Source organism: Branchiostoma lanceolatum, chromosome 10, assembly GCF_035083965.1.
Source record: "Branchiostoma lanceolatum isolate klBraLanc5 chromosome 10, klBraLanc5.hap2, whole genome shotgun sequence".
Classification (NCBI taxonomy): Eukaryota; Metazoa; Chordata; class Leptocardii; order Amphioxiformes; family Branchiostomatidae; genus Branchiostoma; species Branchiostoma lanceolatum.
In genome coordinates, this window is record NC_089731.1 from 12126603 (window position 1) to 12147386 (window position 20784).

Genomic DNA, 20784 nt, shown 5'->3' on the forward strand with positions numbered 1-20784 from the left:
CATAGTAGATTATCCAAGAGTGGTTAACCATTGCTGTCTGAGTGTCCGGACAGTAATACGCATGCGCATTGATAATACGGTCAGTGCTATACGACGATGATGGAAAATTAGAGACAAACATTTATGGTTAATGGCAACGCGTGCAGCAAACGGTACAAAAACATATATATTACAATGTTATTGGGTGTGTTTACGGCGTACCCTTTATGACTTATAACAGTGTTAATGGTTCTATGGTTAATGCTGTATGTAAAGGTTGCGTTGGTGAAAATTGTTTGATATAGATAAATAACATTGGTACCTGCGGCGTGTACTTCCATGCTCATCTCACTTTCATCCTCATCTGTGATGGCCCTCACACCGATGACGTAGAGAAGTCCCGGATGTAGACCGTCAAACCTGCCTACCATGGATGTAGTCTGGCGAACACTAGTCCACGTGGGCTCCGATGCATCTTTCGGTAAATCAAGATGGATGACAACTGAGTCAGTGAATGTGATGCAAACCGCGCCATAACATTTTCGTTTTCAAGAAAAAGAACTAAAAGAACTTATTCACATTTTTTTTCAAAGATCGTTTAGAAATGAAATGTGATAACACGCTGTTATATCTAAAGACAATTCAATCTCTACAACTGGATAAGACTCGGAGATTACTTCTGGGCATTTGGAGTGACTCCAATTTGACTCTTCTTCAGTGACACTAGAATGAACTGGCAGAACAAATAAATACTAAAATGCTAAACTGAAGAAACAAACAACGGTAGAACATTTCAAAGTCATTAACTCGTAAGGATCGTAGGCAAATGTCACTCAAATGTAAATAATTTTGGGATACATGTAGTTAGTATAGTAAGACAACACCATAGAAACTATTATTGCCCTTCGTGTTGCAAAACACGTCGTTATATAAAAGATTTTGTTTAATCTAAGTGTTACCGGTAGAGTATTACTTAGACCAAGGGGGTTAAGATCTGATGTTAACCGCCTTGATTAGAAATTTCTAATGAAAAAGATTTGTTGATAGTCGTACTTGCTGTAAGAGTAAAACCCTCGGGTGCCGGTGCCAGGTACAGCCGGAAGGCCTCCGCGTCTCCCTGGTAATGCCACGTCACGTCCATGGTCGTGGCCGCTACTGACGTCACAACTGGGACTGAGGGAGCGCCCAGCACTGCGTTTTATGTAAATAGCAAAGAATGTTTAGACCTTAGAACTGATAACGTGAATGATACGTTGGACTCGACATGTTGATTAACCCATCTATTCAAATGCATTTATTTATAGCTCAATTCATTTGTATCCACTTGACTGTTTATATGTATAGATGTAGTAAACTTTACGAAAGTCACTATACTGTTGTGTCAATCAAGATTTGTTTCTGTAAAGAACAAATGAATTGGCTTAATTGTTGCAAAGTTTGTCCCACTACTTAGATCAAGTCCAAGATTTGAGTTTTGTTTGCATTTGACGGATTGAAATAGAAACGAATACAACAGAATCATGATGATTTTCATGTATCACTACCGCATTAAATTGAGCTTACTTTTTCTTAGACCCATGTGTGAAAATATTTCTGTTGCTAACTTACAGTTGTACTTTTTAACTTCGACTGAATTTCAGTAAATCAGAAGTGCACTAAGCGTACAGATAAACATGTGCAATAAAATGTTTTAGAGTGTCATCAACACACATGAAGAACAACACAAGTCTATAGCCTGATGTTTTACTTATTTGATGGAAGATTTGAACTCACTGACCGACTGAAAACACTGCCCTCTTCGGTGCGCTCTCTTGTCCATTGTACATTGTAAAAATGTCAACGAAGTACATTTTTCCTTGTAAGAAGTCAGGAAAGGTGACATATCTGTGAAACATAAAATCATTATCATACCCTCAAAAACAACAGACTGTCAAAAAACCGTCTGGCCATTGTATTATCACGAAAAGTAGTGTAGCTAACGCCATAGAAGAAATACATGACATTGTATTTCAGGCACATCATTAAAACAAATATACAAAAGGATAGCACATACATGCCATTTGTACAATCATAAGCCATTGACAGAGGAATGAAATTGAGTCTTTACTACTGGGTTACTGAATTTAAATCTCAGACGTTTCAAACGCCCATCCGACGTTTTTTGTCAATGAGGAGATTTGCACATTATCTGCTCATTGACAAAAACGTCGGATTGGCGTTTGAAACGTCTGAGATTAAAATTCAGCAATCCAGTAGCAAAGACTCAATTTTATTCTTCTTTCACGTGACCTGGGTGTCTAATATTCACAATCAACCTTGACCTACGATGAAGAAAAAAATGAGTCACCAACCTTATCGGAGTGATGAGGACATGTTGTTCCCAGAGGTATGACGCGGAGAGCCCATACGTCAGTTTGTAGTAAGACACGAGATTGTTTGACGGAGGATCCCAAGCCACGGAGCTAAGGAGTCCGTCAAAGCTGGAGTTCATATTTGTGACTGGCTCGGGAGCTATTGAAAAACACACAGGATGAATGACAAGATTTACATGCGAAAATAATTTCATCAGGTTGGTAGAACATAGAACGTAGAACGTAGAACATAAAAAAGAATCTCCTATATCCAAGACTTACATGTTTCGCAATGTAACGTTATGTAATGTTCAAACATCCGAAAGAGTCATTCTTCTAGTCTCGAAAAAGTCTAATTTCTGGCATTCGATGCAGCAGTATGCTCGCGTAGCACCATCTTATAGGTGATCCTAGCGACACTAAAATTTCCTGTTCCTTGCAAAGAATGTAATGAGCCAAATGACTTTAGTGGCATAACAGTGTTTTGCCTCTTATCTATGTTTTAAAATATATAGATGAATTTCTTTACATAATACTTTGCTCCGACAGGTGCTGTTTTTGTTTGACTAAATGCAGTAGATGCGTAGGTTGAGTTTACACACGCGTGTGTAACTGTCACACACTCCGAGTGTGTTCGGAAATGCGTGTATAAACTCAGCCTCAAGGACACAAATGACCTCACCTGTCATGAATGTCACAAACATGGGAAGACTGTGGGCTTGATCAGTTGCCGCCACGACCCCGACCACGTACTCTGTAGCAGGCTTGTATCCTGTTAACGTCACTTGTGTCATAATATTCGTCACCGGAAATGCCACGCAATTTCCGGAATCTTGGCATGTCCCTCCAGGAGCTTAAAGCGTTGAAAACAATATATAGTTTATTTGCATGTTTTTGCCAGAGGTCTAATTAGAAACATGGAACCTTGTATAGAAAAGGTGTACAGACAGCTCAAGTTAACAATGGTGACAAGTGGAACAAGTGACTATTCTAAGAAATGCTAAGGAATACACGCTGGAAACAATAACTATAGCATATTGGGCGTGAACAATTGTTAGTAAAAGTCATTTGCACATGGGTTTAACAGAGAGATGCCGTGTTTGCATTGATTTTATGAACGTTCAAACCTCATCATGAAGACCTATCTACAGTGTTCAACATTCACAGCTATTGTAGGCAATTCTAAATTTACATGGGAAATAATTACCAATGCTTTTCACACAAAAAAAATCAACTGTAAAACCGCTGGTTTAGTACATTCCACTGGCAGAACAGTTACTGTTAAGTTAAGTCAAACATAGTGGTAAAATTCCCATAACCAATTCAACATCCAAACATCCAACATTGCATCTACAAACTTAAGGCACCTTCATTTCCATAGAATCCCAGCTCCGTCAGGTGTGGAGGAAAGCCTAGCAGGGTTTGTAATCCGATCTTCCAGTACCTGCCGACTCCAGTGAACCCTCCAAAGATCTGTGGCCCTGAGTTGTACAACTCACCCTGTATGAAAATATGACAGAATGAAAAATAATAATAATAGAATTTTTTATCTATTTCGTATTAAATCGTATACAATTAGTGAATTACAATACTGTAAACCAAAATATATGTCCTTAAAGAAATGGAACTCCTAAAACAGCTGCCTGTGTCAAAGGTTACACAACAACCTAACACAGAAGACCGTGATACTTGCATTAAATGTCAAGTTCCTGAATATACTCTTACGCGGAACATCTAAAAAATATGAGAGCTGACAGATCAACACAACCAGTCGATGTCTTCTGTTTCGTGGAAACCTTCCTGAATGGCCGACAACAGACTAAAAATTTTCTGCCACAAGCAACGGCATTCAGAGCAGACAGAAATGGAACAGGAGGAGGGGTGATGACTGTTGCTACACAAGACGTCAATCCTACACAGCCGATATATTTCAGCCGATGGAGTGAAGTGCATAGCTACCACAGTCACCAAACTATCGACCACAGTTGAAACAAATCAAAGGAGCGAGTAGAAACAGAAGTGATCCCAACCGAGATTCGAACTCACGCCGAAACCGGAGGCCAGATCACAGGCACTAGGCTCAAGGTCGCAACCAGTTAGACCGGTCAGTTGGAGGCGTTTGAACCCCCACTGTTACACTATTCCCCCTTTTCTTTCTAGACTGGTCCCGAGTCTCCGAGTACGATATTCCCTGTGTAATCTGATCGTTACTCACAGGGCCGGTGTGGGAACCAATGAAACAAATCAAAGGAGCGAGTAGAAACAAGTGATCCCAACCGAGATTCGAACTCACGCCGAAACCGGAAGCCAGATCACAGGCACGCACGCCTTAACCACTAGGCTAAAAGGTCGCGACCAGTTAGACTGGTCAGTTGGAGGCGCTTGAACCCCCACTGTTACACAGTCAACAGCATTAACATCTACAAACCACACTCCTTGCCTGAAGCAGCCTTGTTAATTGACTGAGCTTGAGGTGTGTTGCCAATTATTATCACAAGTAACACGTGTATCAACTAAAATACTTTTCAGAACTAACGTTCGATAAATGTGGTAAATAGCTAGAGCTCTTTCAAGTAGATTTATCAACACCAGATAAAAATGCGATGTTACCTAAACTTCTCCATGATACAGATGCAGAATCCCCCCCCAATATTCATAGTCATCAATGTTTGTAAATGTCTTTGAATATTCATCAATGTTCATGTAAATTTTCACTAATATCTATGAATATTTATCTATGTTGAAACGTATATTTATAAAACATAACATCCTTGTAGATTTATTAACACCAGATAAAAAGGCGATATTACCTCAACTTCTCCATAATACAGATGCAGAATAGAAGGGTATTTTCCTAGTCATCAATGTTTGTAAATGTCTATGAATATTCATCAATGTTTATGTAAATTTTCATTTATATCTATATAAAATATATAATAATATTGAAACGCATACTTATAGTATTCATAAATTCATAAATTCGTAAACTCATAAATTCATGAATTCATAAATTCCTTAATTCATTAATTTATTAATTCATTAATTCATTAACTCATTAATTCGTGAATTCAATTTATACATTTTCAATTTATATGCACAGTCCCGCGAGTCAAGTTAACGAATTTCTGAATTTCTGAATTTCTGAATATCATGAATATCATATGATGCCTTACGTCATCGCCTTGAATTATGATATTATGATATAATGATATTATGATATAATGATATTATGATATAATGATATTATGATATCATGATATAATGATATTATGATATAATGATATTATGATATCATGATATCATAATATCATGATATTATTATCATATTATGATATTATTATCATATTATGATATCATGATATCATAATATTATGATATGATATTGTGATATTATGATATTGTGATATTATGATATTATGATATTATGATATCATGATATCATGATAAAAGTGTGTTGCCAATTATTATCACAAGTGTGTTGCCAATTATTATCACAAGTCTGTCGCCAGCATAACTCAAGAAGCTGTTGATGGATCTGTTTGATATCTAGTGGATGGGTAGGGTTTACAGAAAGGAAGGTCAAGTTCGATAATGGGCCTTCTAGCGGGTAGCTGGAGCAACAGAGCTTCAAAATTTGGAGGCATATTTTCTGAAAGTGCTATGGTCATGATTTTTGTGTGTTCATGCAACAAATTTGGGCTTGTTGGTGTTTTTGTTTTGACATTCGGACATGAATAACTTGAGAAGGGGTCGACAGATCGTCGTGATATTTGGTATTTACAGAGCTCAGATGGTGCTTTACATAATCAACTAGAGTTCCATACTGATGACTGACTGATGTATTTAGGAGTGTAACTCATCAATCATAAATCATACCAGTTGATCGCCTTCACCGAACAGAAGTTGTCCAAAGTATAAGCTTATCAAAGCTTATCATTTTCGGATATTCCGGACATTCCGGATATTCCGGACATTCCGGATATTCCGGATATTCCGGATATTCCTGAAATTCCGGATATTCCGGATATTCCGGATATTCCGGATATTCCGGATATTCCGGATATTCCGGATAATCCGGATATTCCGGAAATTCCGGATATTCCGGATATTCCGGATATTCCGGATATTCCGGAAATTCCGGATATTCCGGATATTCCGGATATTCCGGATATTCCGGATATTCCGGAAATTCCGGAAATTCCGGATATTCCGGATAATCCGGATATTCCGGAAATTCCGGATATTCCGGATATTCCGGATATTCCGGATATTCCGGATATTCCGGATATTCCGGATATTCCGGAAATTCCGGATATTCCGGATATTCCGGATATTCCGGATATTCCGGATAACCCGGATATTCCGGATATTCCGGAAATTCCGGATATATTCCGGATATTCCGGAAATTCCGGAAATTCCGGATATTCCGGATATTCCGGAAGTTCCGGAAATTCTGGAAATTCCGGAAATTTCAAATCTTCCAAATCTTTCGGAAATTCCAAATCTTCCAATGTTCATAAAATACGTGAACGTTCATTAATATTTTTAAATATGTTATCAATTCATCAATGTTTTATAGATATGCGTCTCAGCATAGATAAATATACATAGAAAATTTACATAAACATTGATGAATATTCATAGACGTTTAAAAATATTGATGATTATGAATATTGGTTGTGGATTCTGCCTCTGTATTTTGGAGAAGTCTAGGTAATATCGCCTTTTATCTGGTGTTGATAAATCTACTTGAAAGAGCCCTAGCTTTACCATGAAAAGTATTTTAGTTGATTCACGTGTTACTTGTGTGAATGAGCTCCAGAACACACCTCAAGCTCATTCAATTTATCACTTAATTTATCACATCTATTAATATTTCTCTCATCTTCAGTTACATATGTCACATGTTTGAGAGTCCTATTATGGAATTTGGCGGATGTATAAACTTTCCTCATTAATTATGCAAACAAGATACTGATTTGAATAATAAGTATCTAATCATGTACATCATCACTCAAGCTAGCTACTTGCCAAACATCATGACCATCAATCAGGCCCTTCTTGAGTTATTCTATTTCAAAGTCTGAAGCAAAACCTGTTCCTGCAGTTCCAAAAAAGCCGCTAGGGGTCCAAAACCTACACCACTGTCCAAAGAGCTATCTACCACTCAAAAATTAGGACCATGGCGTAGCATGTCCAGAACACGAGATATCAAAACAGGAAGTTCCGCTGCAGTACCGTAACAAGCCGCTAGGGGACCCAAAATCTAATCATTTCCATGTCTCATCAAGACCTACCCACCTACCAAATATCAAGAAAATCCATCCAAGCCTTCTCGAGTTATGCTGTACGTTACAAACACACAAACAAACGCTACCCTCTGCATAACCTTCTCGGCGAAGGTAATGAAAGGAAAGTTTGTTAACCCACTGCATTTCATAATCGGACATGGGACTGTCAGGTCATGTAACCAGATGGCCTTGCATAAACGTACATGTAGGTCAAATAAATAAACTATCCTTCAAGCAGAGGTGTGGGTCCTGCTGGTTTTTAACGCGTTCAGTTTAGGCATTTTTGTTCACCACGATTGGCGACATAAATGAAAAGGGGACAAAATAGAAAGCCTGACAAAAACACCTAAAAACACGACAAAAACCAGCCAGACCCACTCCTCTGCTTGGAGAGTACACTGTACTAAAACTGCACCACTGCTAGGTGCGGAAGTCACATGTACATGTACTATGTCTTTCAAAATGTGTATGATATGGAATAAAGATTTATTCTATTCATATATATTGACTGTGCCATTTCATCATCACTTTCAACTAACAACACTGCAATATTGAACCTTTGTGGCCCATATAATATCAACATACTCATATTTTTTCATGACCAGTTATAACATATACATTTGTACCAGCACACTCTACACATATACTAGTCCTGTACCACCAAATGATTTTTAACCCCATCTAGACTGGACTCATTCGCCCCATCATAACTTCCAAATGGTATGGTGCATGATCAAATTTGCAGGGGGTGATAAGCACGTAAATATCAATCACTCTCCATAATAAGCCTTGATTATTTGGCGAAGATAATGTGTTCGTGGAACTCTAGTTAGAATATTGTATCTAAAAATATCTTTTTAAGGTATCATTGTTGTTTTTTGTCAACCAGATAATTTTGACTATAGAATGAGACGTTATGTCTGAAACTATTTATGAGCGCTTACAAATGGTTGAGAATTGTTGCCTTGGCCATTCTTGTAGGACTGTAGGACCTTATGATCATCCTATCTAAACAATGTCCTTCTTTTAATTTTCATTTTCTCTCTTTTCAAGCTTTAAAAAAAATACAACTTACGGATGTAAATCACGGTATGCAACCGTAAGTAACAGGTTCCAAAATATTTCCTACAGTCTATACAACCAATTTCTTCCATACACGCTGCTTTTTTAAGTTTAAAAATTATATCAGAAGAGACATTACCTTGTTGGATTCTAGCATGTCAGTCCAATGGAAAGGATGCCCTATGTCGGAGGCCTGGACTGTCACAGTGATGACGTCATTAATCCCATTTCCCACGCTGTGAACCATGACCTGAGAAACGCTCCATAACCTCTGCAGATCGATGATAATAAACGCCACCTCTTCCTGCAGATTTTCTGGTGACCAGTAGGTGGCGTCGTCGTTGTCGAGAGCATTGTCTGCTGCCTCCATAGATGCTCCCGAAGCGAAGAGGAGCATGGATTCGTTCACTGCGATCCAGGACTGCAACACTGCACATTGTGTTATAAAAATCATGGTAATGAATCATTAGCATCACTGTTGAAATGTCGGTCTTGTTGTACAAAACATGTTCTACAAACAAACTGGAGGTCCCAACATGGGACCACCCTAAAGATTAATAAATAAATAAAAAATGATGCAAAAAATCATACAGTCAGGACCCAACATCAGATGTTGACTTGATGCTCGTACAATTGGTATGGTTTTATTGATTATATAGGTACAATTTTACCCTTTATTCACATTTGCAACAGTCGCCACATTGCACGAGATAGGTGGTAGTTTTAAGGCTTTGGTCGCACCGTGTAAAGTAGATAAGGCAGCAATTAGCGACTAGTATTTAGCTTAGAACGGCAACGAGAATCGATTACCTTGATTGAAGGAGAAGGCCTTGCCCCAGCTTCCCCAACTACAAAAGGTATTAAGAAGACGTTTAAAGAACAGTTCAACCAATAATGGATACAAGGATTTCAAATATAAGTTGCATGGAAATCTGATAAAACGGTATATTTTCAGCACTATGAAAGACCTTTATTGCACATTTTTGCCACACTGGGCTAGGTACAGGTCACAAAAGGACAAACACGTTGACCAGATAGGGTTTACATATACAAAACAAAACTAACTATCATTAAATAAATTCAACTTCCCCTCGCTTGTCAGTTATTGTAAAGATAAAAGAACAGATATATTTCTCGATGGAAAGTTTGTCTAGTTTCATAAGGAAAATGAAATTTTCTACAGTACTTTAGTGTACGATATATGGAAATAGGTTTTGTACAAGCCTATACAGATCGTTTCTCTCTTTGTTAATGACACTTACTAATCCGACTGGACTCCGTTCTGTTGGGATGCCAAGTATGAGTCCTGTCCGGGGTATCTGTACACGGTCACCTGTCCGCCAGCGTCCGTGAGCCGACCGTCGTGGATAGCAGCACGACAGATACCCGAATCCTATACAGGAATAGCAGGTATATTAGCTCCCCAAAAGCCGTATCTATTAATTCTACAGTTTTCCCTTAGGGGTGTCTGCATCGCTGATAACTGTAGGCTACTGCGTACCCTCTCATAAAGAAGTGTTTCTGTTGTAACTAATATAGTATGTTTAGTATGCTGATATCAGCAGTACTAATACTCACATCGGTATAGACGCCAGTCCCCCAGATAGATGTGCCAATCGCAGAGCATCCAGCTGGGCAAGTGACGCTGTAAAATAAAAAAAAATCAACAATTTAGTTTTAGAACGAATTTGAGACAAATGGTAGGGAGATGGTGCGCAAGAGACGTCGACTGCAGCGAGACCTTGACGCAGGCCACCCAGCCTAACGTTGAGGAGACCTTATCGAGTATCAAGTAAGTAATAAAGAGATAAACTTATGGAAAAAAATAAGATTTTTAAATGAAAAACCCGCTTATGTTTTGGGTAAACCATTTTACGTGTATATCTTACGTGAGGGTGTCCCCGTTGAAGTGTCTTGAGTCAGCATAACAGTCCGCGGTCTCTGGGAAATTTCATAATACAAAATCTTATTAGTACCACAACTTTGGTATAAATGGCTTCCGTCAAACATAAAGGAAGAACGGTGACCAAATCCAATGAATCTATTGATATTTTATGCAAATTGAGAAAGTTATCCAAATTTTGTTCAACTTACTAGCGCTCCCAGGTGGGCTGCCGCCATGTTCGATGGAGGTGACGTGTAGTGCAGTTACCAGTATGTCGTTAATTGTGACGTCCAGAGTTACACTGGAGCTCTCCACAGTTACAACTTGAACTTCAGTTGGGGTCAGTGGCCCTACATACATATGTCATAATCATAGGAGTTTCTATATGTCAATGTATTCAAATCTATATTGCAGCCTGATACCTACGATATCAGTACCGACTACATATTATATATCTTGTATATACATGTATATTGTAAATATCTTTTTACGTCGTTTTTGGACAGACAAGGACGACGTGGTACTTCATTCAAATTCTTCATAACTTATTTCAACAGTGCCACGTACAGAAAACAATCTACCCATTTCTACACCTGGGTGAAGTGACGAAAGTCGTGTAAATTGCCTTTCCCAAGTGCACAACATCGGTGGTGTCATGGGATTCAAATTCTGGGCCGAACACCCTGCCGTTACGCCATACGACCCCACATGCCAACTTAGTAAAGCCATATTTACGGGATTATTCGTTCAGAACAGTTAAGAAATAAACATGAAAACCTACTTGTAGAGAACGTGAACAGAACCGGGCTAGAGACGCGACGTTCGGTCCAGGAGTCGTCTACGGTCTGCATGGAGATCTCGTACACTCTACCTGGGGTGAGACCTCTGCAAACAGTCTGCTGTTCTGTAACCTGGAGTATAGGGGGCGCATTTCAGAAAATGTACTTCCCATTGATACTATAACCTCTACATCTTAGTGCCCGTTTGCACTTGTGCGTATATTCAAGTCCGTTTGAGTCGCGCAGTTTATATTTTCTGTCTTCGGGAAAGTTTGCGGTTAAAACAAATCGTATTTTTTTCGGTTCGATAACCAGGTTGTCAATGCAAAGTCAAAAACAACTTCTTTCCCGCAAACTTTGACATAGTCAAAAAATTTCAACACGCAACTCGTACAGATTTTGAATAAACATGTACCAACACGTGTGCACGGGCCGTAAAGTAACGAATGCAACGAGAAACTGTAGGGTGATTTGCTGCTGTCTGGGCCGTCGATTTACGTTGAGGGTGACAGCTAATGGTGAGTTTAATAAGGGATGAAGCTCGAGGGAGGGGAGGGCTGGAATATAATGCACCCCCCCCCCCCCCCCTTCACTGTACCCGCGGCACGCTGGCGGCTTCGCAGCGGCCGATCGAATTGACAAAGCAGTCAACGAATTTCATCGACCAAAAACGAATCTTTTTAATCTTTATGTGTTTGTTGTATTTTTGGTCATATTTGTGTGTTTTGAATGATATTCCCATTATAAAGGCAAGGGTGACACAAATCCAGTTTAGGACGCAACGACCGCGTGCCGCGGGTCCAGTGAGAGGGGGGCTTTAGTGAATGAATGATGATGATTTGCCGCACCTTGCATACTCCCGTAAGGTTCTGAAGACGTTCCTTGTACATGACGATATAAGACGTGACGGTGCTGTCTTCAGGAGGGGAAGATGTGATCACCATGCTCGTCTCTGACACCTCAACTATCTCCGCGTTCGTTGGTGGATTCGGATCTGTGGGAACGCGTAACAAAGCTCTGTATTTCATTGCAGGTATGTAGTGTAATGATTCGTTATTTCAACGTTGTTGTGCCTAACGTTTCGTCCTTACTCTTTACTATTTGTCAATAACACCCAAACAGACCACCTCCGTAATCCTGAAACAATGTAACTGTCACAGTAGAGATTGGAATCCAGTAGAGTCCGGAACTCTACTAGTAGAGATTGGAATTCCAATCTCTACTAGTAGAGACTGGAATTCCAATCTCTACTAGTAGAGTTCTGGATTCTACTAGTTGAGATTGGAATTCCAATCTCTACTAGTAGAGATTGGAATCGGGATCCGAATATTGGGATTCCACTCTCTACTAGCCTCCGAGAATTCCAGATTCTACTAGTAGAGATTGGAATTCTACTAAGACAATCTCCTATTCTAATAGGAGAAATTTGGATTGTATCAGAATGTTTTCGAAAATAGACTGAGTCATTTCACACCTAAAATTTCAGCATAGGTAAGCCTACATTCACCATTACTATTTTAGGTGAATCACTTTATGTTTTAGATATCTAATAAACCTTCTGTCAAAACACATTTTGACCATGGGGATAGCCCTCTAGTCCAACTTTAGTGAATGGCTATTTGTAAATGCCACTGACATGCCAATCAGAGACATTTGCATACGGCCATTATGAGTTAGTGACTCAATATATGCTCAACCAGTTTTTCCAGTTCGTTAGTGACTCGGTATAACAGCTAATTCACCCCTGCCAAGCCAGTTCCAAAGTTGATGTCAAAGTTATCAGATATCTAAAACATTAAGTAATTCGCCTTAAATATTAATGGTGAATGTAGGCTTGGCTATGCTGAAATTTTAGTCTATTTTTCCTTTCCAAAAAATTTTGATGCAATCCGAATTTCTCCTATTACTAATACTATTAGAATTAGAAATTGTCCACGTAGAATTCTCCTAGTAGAGATAGGAATCCCAATATTTAGATCCCAATTCCAATCTCTACTAGTAGAGACTGGAATTCCAATCTCAACTAGTAGAATCCAGAACTCTACTAGTAGAGATTGGAATTCCAGTCTCTACTAGTAGAGATTGGAATTCCAATCTCTACTAGTAGAGTTCCGGACTCTACTGGATTCCAATCTCTACTGTGACATAACCATCATTAATTTAAAAACAACGTGTTTATTTCAGACTGCATTTGTATGATTAAACATCGATGCTTCTAACAAATTGTAGCAAAAAAGAAAAAAATACAGCACAATTGCAAGTTGTCGTCACACCTGTTCTAAAGACGCTTTCTATTGGCTCGCCCTTGAAGAACCCCTTTACACCACGGACATGCGCAGTGTAGGTTGTGGTTGATGTCAGTCCGTCCACGGTGAACTGCGTTTCGTTTGCGTCAAGGAAGAAAACACTGGAGATCAAGAATAAAAGATAAAACATTGTGAAGTCAAAGATGGTTAATAATTCAGAAAGGCAATGGTAAGGACACGGACACAGAGCCAGTTCGGTCTAAGACAAAGTTTTGACAATTTCAAGACCATTCCGCCTGCTTATCCAAGAAAATCTCACCTTCATTTACAATACATGTACACAATGATAAGGAAATCCTCTAACACTGTAAGAGCTGTATGACGTCATGGAAACTTACAAATTGCCCGGATAGATGTACAGCTCCAGTCCCGTCTGCTGCTGTTTGCTGTACATCAACTCCCACCGCAAGGTGGCGTTGTGCGCAGTGTTGGTGACAACCAGGCTGCATGGTGGCAGCGGCACTGAGAATAAAAGTAAAATCAACTTTCTTAGTACTATCCACTTAACAATGTGCAAGGTGATTGTTTATTGCATAACTCAACATTTAGAGGGTGAAACGACCACTACACAAAGTATGTTTGATAAGTACTAAGTGTAACTGGGAAGAAAAACTATGTTACAAGGAAAAGTAGAAATTTTGTTTATGTCATGTAAACTTCAAACTTGTATTGAAAGGAGATTTCTTACTTGGCGACTTTCGTCCAAAGATGGCGACCCTGTCTGCAATACCAACAGATGCCCCTGTATGTACAGGAAAAGATGTTACATCACGATAACTCCTTACAGCTAGTGAATGCGACATGTTCTGTAGCGATGATTAATGCATTGGAATAGGAGCTTCTTACACGATTCTGTGTAAAAAAAAGGAGACGTGTGTTCCAATGACCTACTTCTGATTCAATTAGTGAAGGAGTCATTAGTTTATTCAACGAGTGAGCGAGTGGGTGAATGTGAGTGAGAGTGAGTGAGTGAGTGGGTGGGTGAATGTGAGTGAGAGTGAGTGAGTGAGTGGGTGGGTGGGTGAGTAAGTGTGAGTGAGTGAGTGAGTGCATAAGTGAGTGGGAGAGGGTGAGTGAGTGAGTGAACGGCTGACTAAGAGAATGAGTTAGCGAGTGAGTGAGTGAGTGGGTGAGTAAGTGTGAGTAAGTGTGAGTGAGTGAGTAGTGAGTGAGTGAGTGAGTGAGTGAGTGAGTGAGTGAGTGAGTGAGTGAGTGAGTGAGTGAGTGAGTGAGTGAGTGAGATACATTTCCACCTCACACAACCCGTACCTTGTACAGCAGGGAGATCAAACTGCCATTCACCACTTCCGGTTAGGGTCCTGTATCCAATATGACGTATGTCCGGGCCGTCGGCGTCACTCAATGTTAGAAAGGGATCATCTGTATTGGACCCCATTCCAACTTCGATGGTACCGCCCTCCCAACTGATCCAAAACTCGCGAAATTCCATGTTGGAGAGAATAAAGCTGGTTCTCATTGCTTTGGATCTAGTTTGTGATTTCAACTCCGACTCATAATTGTTCCAGGTACCAAGGATGACGTGGTACATGTCGTCCGTCTCCTGAAAAAAATTAGCACCAAAAAAATATCAATCAGAGGTGAATATTTCTATTGGATGAAACGAAAGAAGATAGGACAGACGCCATATAAAACTTACCTTTGATTTAAGAACAAAATTATCTGGACTTACACATCGAAAATATGGAGACAAGAGACTCATGTGCTTGGCATTCGACCCGAGCCACGACATTTTCGTCACATCAGAAAAGATAGTTCTTTTCATATATTCCTTTGGTACGTTGAAAATCAAAATCAAGAAAAAAAGACAATTGAAACAAGACCATAACAACACGCTCATAACGTCAAAATCAACACATCAAAATAACATACAAAACCACCATCCCACTATATAACAGGCTAATCATTCATTGTTGTTGTGGCTGTCGTCCCTATATTTCCGACAAGACCACAACATGCTCATAGCATGATAAAGTTAACACATCAAAATTACATACAAAATACACATCAAAACTAGATATAGGTTTTGCTATCGCAAACATGTAATGACGTCACCACTTCCCATCATACACCACTCACATTATGGGATACAAAATGGCGGCGCCCAAGGACAAAATGGCGGCGCCCTTAGACAATCCAACCAAACCCATACAGGTTTTGCTATCGCAGACCTATAATGACTAATAGTCTATGATAGACCTTACCCTGTTCTCCGATGACAGAGCCACGTGTGCCTCCTGTGTGGCCTTCACCTTGAACCTGAGCCGTCCCCGAGCTATGATGTCATAGAGGTCCCATTTGTAGTCAGGTAAAGACTCGTATGTGGGCGGCGTGGACACTGTTGTGACAGAAAACATTTCTTCATATCCATTGAACGGATATAACTGCTGGAATCTGGAATGGTTGTTTGTTGACTGACTGTTTTTCTGACTTACTTATTTCAATGATGAAAATTTGTACACATCTTGTCTTGATAAGAATTTCCAAAACAACATATTTAAGAAGCTCCTGTCATGGGCTACAAGTATAGTTATTTCTAGTCAGCACAATATTCAATGCGCAGAAAAATCTTGATAAATTATCTTGAAACTCGAAGTACCTGAAAATGAGTAATGGAGTATTGAGCGTAAAGAAAGGCATCAGTATATATAAATATAGTGATCCTTTCATCCATTCATAAAGTGCTAAAACTTTGTGAAATAGTTGATCATTGCTGAACAGTGACCAGTTACCTTGGTAAATGTTTATCGCCCACATACCACCGCATATCTCTTCAGAATTCCCGGTGCATGGTTCTGTGCAGCCGCTAGAGGTCGTCTCAGAATTAAGGTCCACGAAGTGGGTGGAGGTACCACATAAACACTGAACACCGTTTTCGACCCCTGTCAAAACAAAACGTCCACTAGTAGGCTAACTTTTTTAGTTCATTTATTCGCTTTAAAGATTTTTGCACGTTAAATGAATTCACAAGTTTAGGAGGACAGTTGTCATGTTTAGAGGATGGAGAAAAGAGTCCTAACAAAATAAAGTGCCCATCAGATATTTGTTACAGCCCATGGGACTGCATTGTAAAATATGTAGTCATTTTGCGATGAACGATTCCAAATATCAAATTTGAAGACTTAACACCATAATGCGGACGTTGAAGCTAATGATTTGTTTGTCTATTTCTAGACACAGTACACTGTTGCAGCCCAAAATGAATTTTTTTCTTTGACAAAGTGAGCTGATGATGACTAAGGAAAATAATTTAATGGTTGTGGCAATGGTACATGTATACACATCAGAAGTGTACACAATCTAAAAGGTTTTGTCACGAAATACCGCCCGTTAAACATGTTTATAAAGTCAGACAGTACAATACCTGCAAGACTGTAGCCGTTTTTCCTGCACCAGTAACCGCAACCGACGACAGTTTGGTGGTTTGAAACAATATTCCCATACTTTAGAATCCTTTCGAAATGATCGACATAGCAACCAAGATGTAGAAGTTCGGATGCTGCAAAGTGGAAGAAAGCAATGAAATGATTTCATATTCACCTCCATATGAAAATTAACAATGGCCATGTAATTTCAAGGATAGAATTAGAATAACTATTAGTATTACGTAGTTTTTCAGTCACCTAAACTATCTCATTTTCATTGAGAATTTGTCGTCACATACCTTCGCTAAAGTGGGCAGCCTGACTAGTTGTCCTGGCGTATAGAAACTGTGGTTGGAGACCTACAGCATCCATCCATGGGCACATCCGGGTCCCCTCCACCCCGCCTATACCCAGCGTCCAACCCGTGAAGCTCGTGAGGCATGATGGGATAGAACTGGTACCCACCAAGGCAAGGTCACTAGGGGAGACAACGACAACGATGCACTATCATTTTGTAAAAACATCAAATAGACCAAGGCACGGAATCAATTATGACATTAGCGTTGAATTAGGAATTTATTTTGTTTGACATGTGCAAGTGAAAGCTAAATTCGTAATAGATCATCATTATGATGCATCATCACTACGAATATACTCTTTTTGCAAACATTTACTCAATCTTTCGTCAATTTTGCTGCTGGTGTAACCACAAAAGTTCTTAGGCAATTCGTAAGCATTAGTTGCCAGGTTACCGAAAGCTAGAGTTTCTAAAGATGCATGAATGACTTTTCTTCGAGTTGTAACCTGGTATAGCCAGAACTAAGAGACAATAAGCAACACTAACAAAAGATAAAAAGAGTCTGGTTAAGGCCTTCCTTTGAACTGATGGTAGCGTGATATGATTCAATAGATATGATTTACACCCTACTTCATGCCCAGTTAGGGCGAGATTTGCCGGTATGCACTAGCGGTAGTTTGTAAATAGTAACAATTACTGGTGACACGGAGTAGGGTATAACAGAATAATGGACAAGTCACGCAACTTCCCAAACCTTCGTAAATGGAAGAATAGCCCGTCTCTAAACGCAAACAACATTCTTTGTACTCTTCCTCTTTTATGGAAATCTAACTTGTCAATGTATAGGATTTAGACAACGGTACATTTGCTGCAGAAATGTACATGTACGAAAGGGAAAACGTAGATCTAAAAGCCTTCCTTTATTTGGGGGATGTGGTCGATAACGTCGAGACGATGCAACAGGGACAAATGTAAAGATGTGACTTAATAGCATATGTAGTGGTACTAGTGTGGCATAACAGTACTAGATTTTTATGCTTGATAGAAGTAAATTGATGCGGCATGATACAAGCCCCTGGCTACAACCGGCTGTTCTGTACCAAGGACAGCGTAACGAACCCATATGTGGCTGCTCGGTACCAGCGTGTCGCACCCATGTGTGGCTGTTCAGCACCAAGGACAGCATGACGCGCCCATATGTGGCTGTTCAGCACCAAGGACAGCGTAACGCACCCATATGTGACTGTTCAGCACCAAGGACAGCGTGAAGCGCCCATTTGTAGCTGTTCCAAACCAAGGACAGCGTACCGCGCCCATATGTTGCTGTTCAGCACCAAAGACAGCGTGACGCGCCCATTTGCAGCTGTTCAGTACCAAGGACAGCGTAACGCGAACATATGTTACTGTTCAGCACCAATGGCAGCGTACCGCACCTATATGTGACTGCTAAGCACCAAGGACAGCGTAACGCGCCCATTTGTTTCTGTTCAGCACTAAGGATAGTGTAACGCACCCATATGTGACTGTTCAGAACCATGGACAGCGTAACGCACCCATATGTGGCTGTTCAACACCAAGTACAGCGTGACGCACCCATTTGTTGCTGTTCAGCACCAAGGACAGCGTAACGCACTTGAATGTAGCTGTACAGCACCAAGGACAGCGTAACGCACTCATATGTTGCTGTTCAGCACCAATGACAATGTAACGCACCCATATGTTGCTCTTCAGTAACAAGGACAATGTAACACACCCACATGTTGCTGTTCAGCACCAAGGACAGCGTAACACACTTGAATGTAGCTGTTCAGTACTAAGGACAGCGTAACGCACCCATATGTTGCTGTTCAGCACCAAGGACAGCGTGTCGCACCCATATGTGTCTGTTCAGCACCATGGACAGCGTAACGCACACGTATGTGGCTGTTCAGTACCAAGGACAGCGTAACGCACCCATATGTGGCTGTTCAGTGCCAAGGATAGCAAAATTAACCATACCGGGCTATAGTAACACTGACACTACTCACTTATTCGTGTCCGCCAGATTCGTTGCCATCCCCCAGAGGTAGTTTCCCCAGGTCGAGTCCGTCATGGCCTCCCGGTGAAACCAGGAGGTGCTATTTGTACACTGGGGGTTAAACTGCATCTCAGCTACGGCCTGAACTCCTTCGTACAGGACAATCTGTACCTGGAAAACAAAGAAATGTTACAGAAATCTGTTCATGATCGGTGGTGTGCGTATAAAAGAAGCGTAGAAGACAAGCGTAGAAAGTAACATATGAGGTACTAGGTAAGGGAATGACTGCTGCCATTGACTTACTAATGAAAATAGATATTGTTCAAAGCTAAATTATGTTCCAACGAAATTAAGAAAAATCATTTTTACTTGCCCTCTCTACTACAGCCTTGGTAAATGAGTTTTTAATTACCTTGTCAAAGCCTTCATCTTCCCAACTGTCAAACAGGCTGCTTCTAAAGTTGTCTGGGGCGGAGAGTAGTTCGTATGTCGTCATCGTCGTCTCGTTCCCAGAGCAGGAGGTGCAGTCGTCTGTCCAGACGTCCGTACTTGTGACGTTTGTCCCCGCGTCTGACTTAGCCAGGAGGACTGGACCCCAAAACACAAATCGTTTTGTTACATGTACATACTTGCTGATCTTTTCATTCTAAGCTTCATACAACTCTTCTAGTTGTAAAAATGGTCAGGTTGTTACCTGATCATGAATGAAGTTAGAATGTCATGCTAAATACTATGGGCCGTCTTGTATTTTACATGTATGTCACTCGATCGGAGCGCGTTTTTCTTTAAAGCCTCCTCATTTGTGGATTTAGAAAAAAACGAGCTTGCATTGCATCTAAAGCTTTTGACTCCAAGATGACGTGCATTGATATTGATACACATTTTCACAACATCAACAGGAGTAGAATTTTCAATAAAGCAACATAAAGTCAAAACAAAAGAACATACCAAAAAAAAACATATTCCATGGATCTGACTTATAAACATGAAAGGAAAATAGAATCGAATACATGTATTCAACTGGTCCAACAAAGGTAAACAGAAACTAGCAACCTGACGGCTGATACGGTAGTAATACCCCTATTCCACTAGGACGGTGCTCTGGCCGCGCGCTTTCTGCGACCTGAAATTTAACAGAGCGCTCAACGAATTTCATAAAACTAATGTTTTATGTTCGGGTCGCGACACCAACACAAACTGCCTGTTTCACGCGTGTATTGGACCGTTGCAATCCGTAATAGAATAAAATCACATCAAATCAAACGCTTTGTTTGTTTTGTTGTCTTTTCAGTCATACTTTTGCATTTTGAATGATATTCCAATTATGAAGTCAAGGGTTACACAAATCCAATTTAGGGCCCTGTCACACTTGTGCGTCTATTCAACGGCGCGTGAGTTGCGCATTAACATTTTGTGGTTTTAGCAAGGTTTG

At 40.1% G+C, this 20784-nt stretch overlaps 2 protein-coding genes and 2 long non-coding RNA genes across 4 annotated transcripts; all 4 read right to left on the reverse strand.

Annotated features, from left to right (window-relative positions):
• Positions 1-23: 23 nt before the first annotated feature.
• On the reverse strand, positions 24-12292 carry LOC136442957 (uncharacterized). Its single transcript, XM_066439999.1, has 15 exons — positions 12197-12292; positions 11351-11480; positions 10779-10919; positions 10574-10625; positions 10263-10329; positions 9947-10077; positions 9495-9532; positions 8824-9113; positions 3698-3830; positions 3013-3183; positions 2331-2490; positions 1757-1863; positions 1033-1170; positions 302-454; positions 24-37 (listed from the first exon to the last, which is right to left on the reverse strand). The coding sequence occupies exons 1-15, from the start codon at positions 12290-12292 to the stop codon at positions 24-26; spliced, it is 1821 nt and encodes a 606-aa protein (XP_066296096.1).
• Positions 12293-13627: 1335 nt separating this feature from the next.
• LOC136443478 (uncharacterized) lies at positions 13628-14398 on the reverse strand. Its single transcript, XR_010757157.1, has 3 exons — positions 14343-14398; positions 13993-14116; positions 13628-13755 (listed from the first exon to the last, which is right to left on the reverse strand). It is a non-coding gene; the product is annotated as an uncharacterized lncRNA (long non-coding RNA).
• Positions 14399-14422: 24 nt separating this feature from the next.
• Positions 14423-16029, reverse strand: LOC136442958 (C3 and PZP-like alpha-2-macroglobulin domain-containing protein 8). The gene is made up of 3 exons (XM_066440001.1): positions 15877-16029; positions 14924-15215; positions 14423-14460 (listed from the first exon to the last, which is right to left on the reverse strand). Exons 1-3 carry the CDS (start codon positions 16027-16029, stop codon positions 14423-14425), a joined length of 483 nt encoding a protein of 160 aa, XP_066296098.1.
• Positions 16030-17043: 1014 nt separating this feature from the next.
• LOC136443477 (uncharacterized) lies at positions 17044-19508 on the reverse strand. Its single transcript, XR_010757156.1, has 3 exons — positions 19363-19508; positions 17337-17515; positions 17044-17171 (listed from the first exon to the last, which is right to left on the reverse strand). It is a non-coding gene; the product is annotated as an uncharacterized lncRNA (long non-coding RNA).
• Between the last annotated feature and the right edge of the window lie 1276 nt (positions 19509-20784).

Bases quoted from the DNA above. Each gene is read 5' to 3' on its own strand.
- LOC136442957 (XM_066439999.1), bottom strand. From the start codon at position 12,292: ATGGTGATCACATCTTCCCCTCCTGAAGACAGCACCGTCACGTCTTAT. The intron at 9,533-9,946 runs GTAAGTGTCATT...TACCTTTTGTAG, and splicing joins AACGGAGTCCAGTCGGATTA to TTGGGGAAGCTGGGGCAAGG. The intron at 455-1,032 runs GTACGACTATCA...ATTTACCGAAAG, and splicing joins GGGTTTTACTCTTACAGCAA to ATGCATCGGAGCCCACGTGG.
- LOC136442958 (XM_066440001.1), bottom strand. From the start codon at position 16,029: ATGTTTTCTGTCACAACAGTGTCCACGCCGCCCACATACGAGTCTTTA. The intron at 15,216-15,876 runs GTAAGGTCTATC...AATTTTTTTCAG, and splicing joins CTCTGTCATCGGAGAACAGG to GAGACGGACGACATGTACCA. The intron at 14,461-14,923 runs GTACGGGTTGTG...TCATCGCTACAG, and splicing joins TGATCTCCCTGCTGTACAAG to AACATGTCGCATTCACTAGC.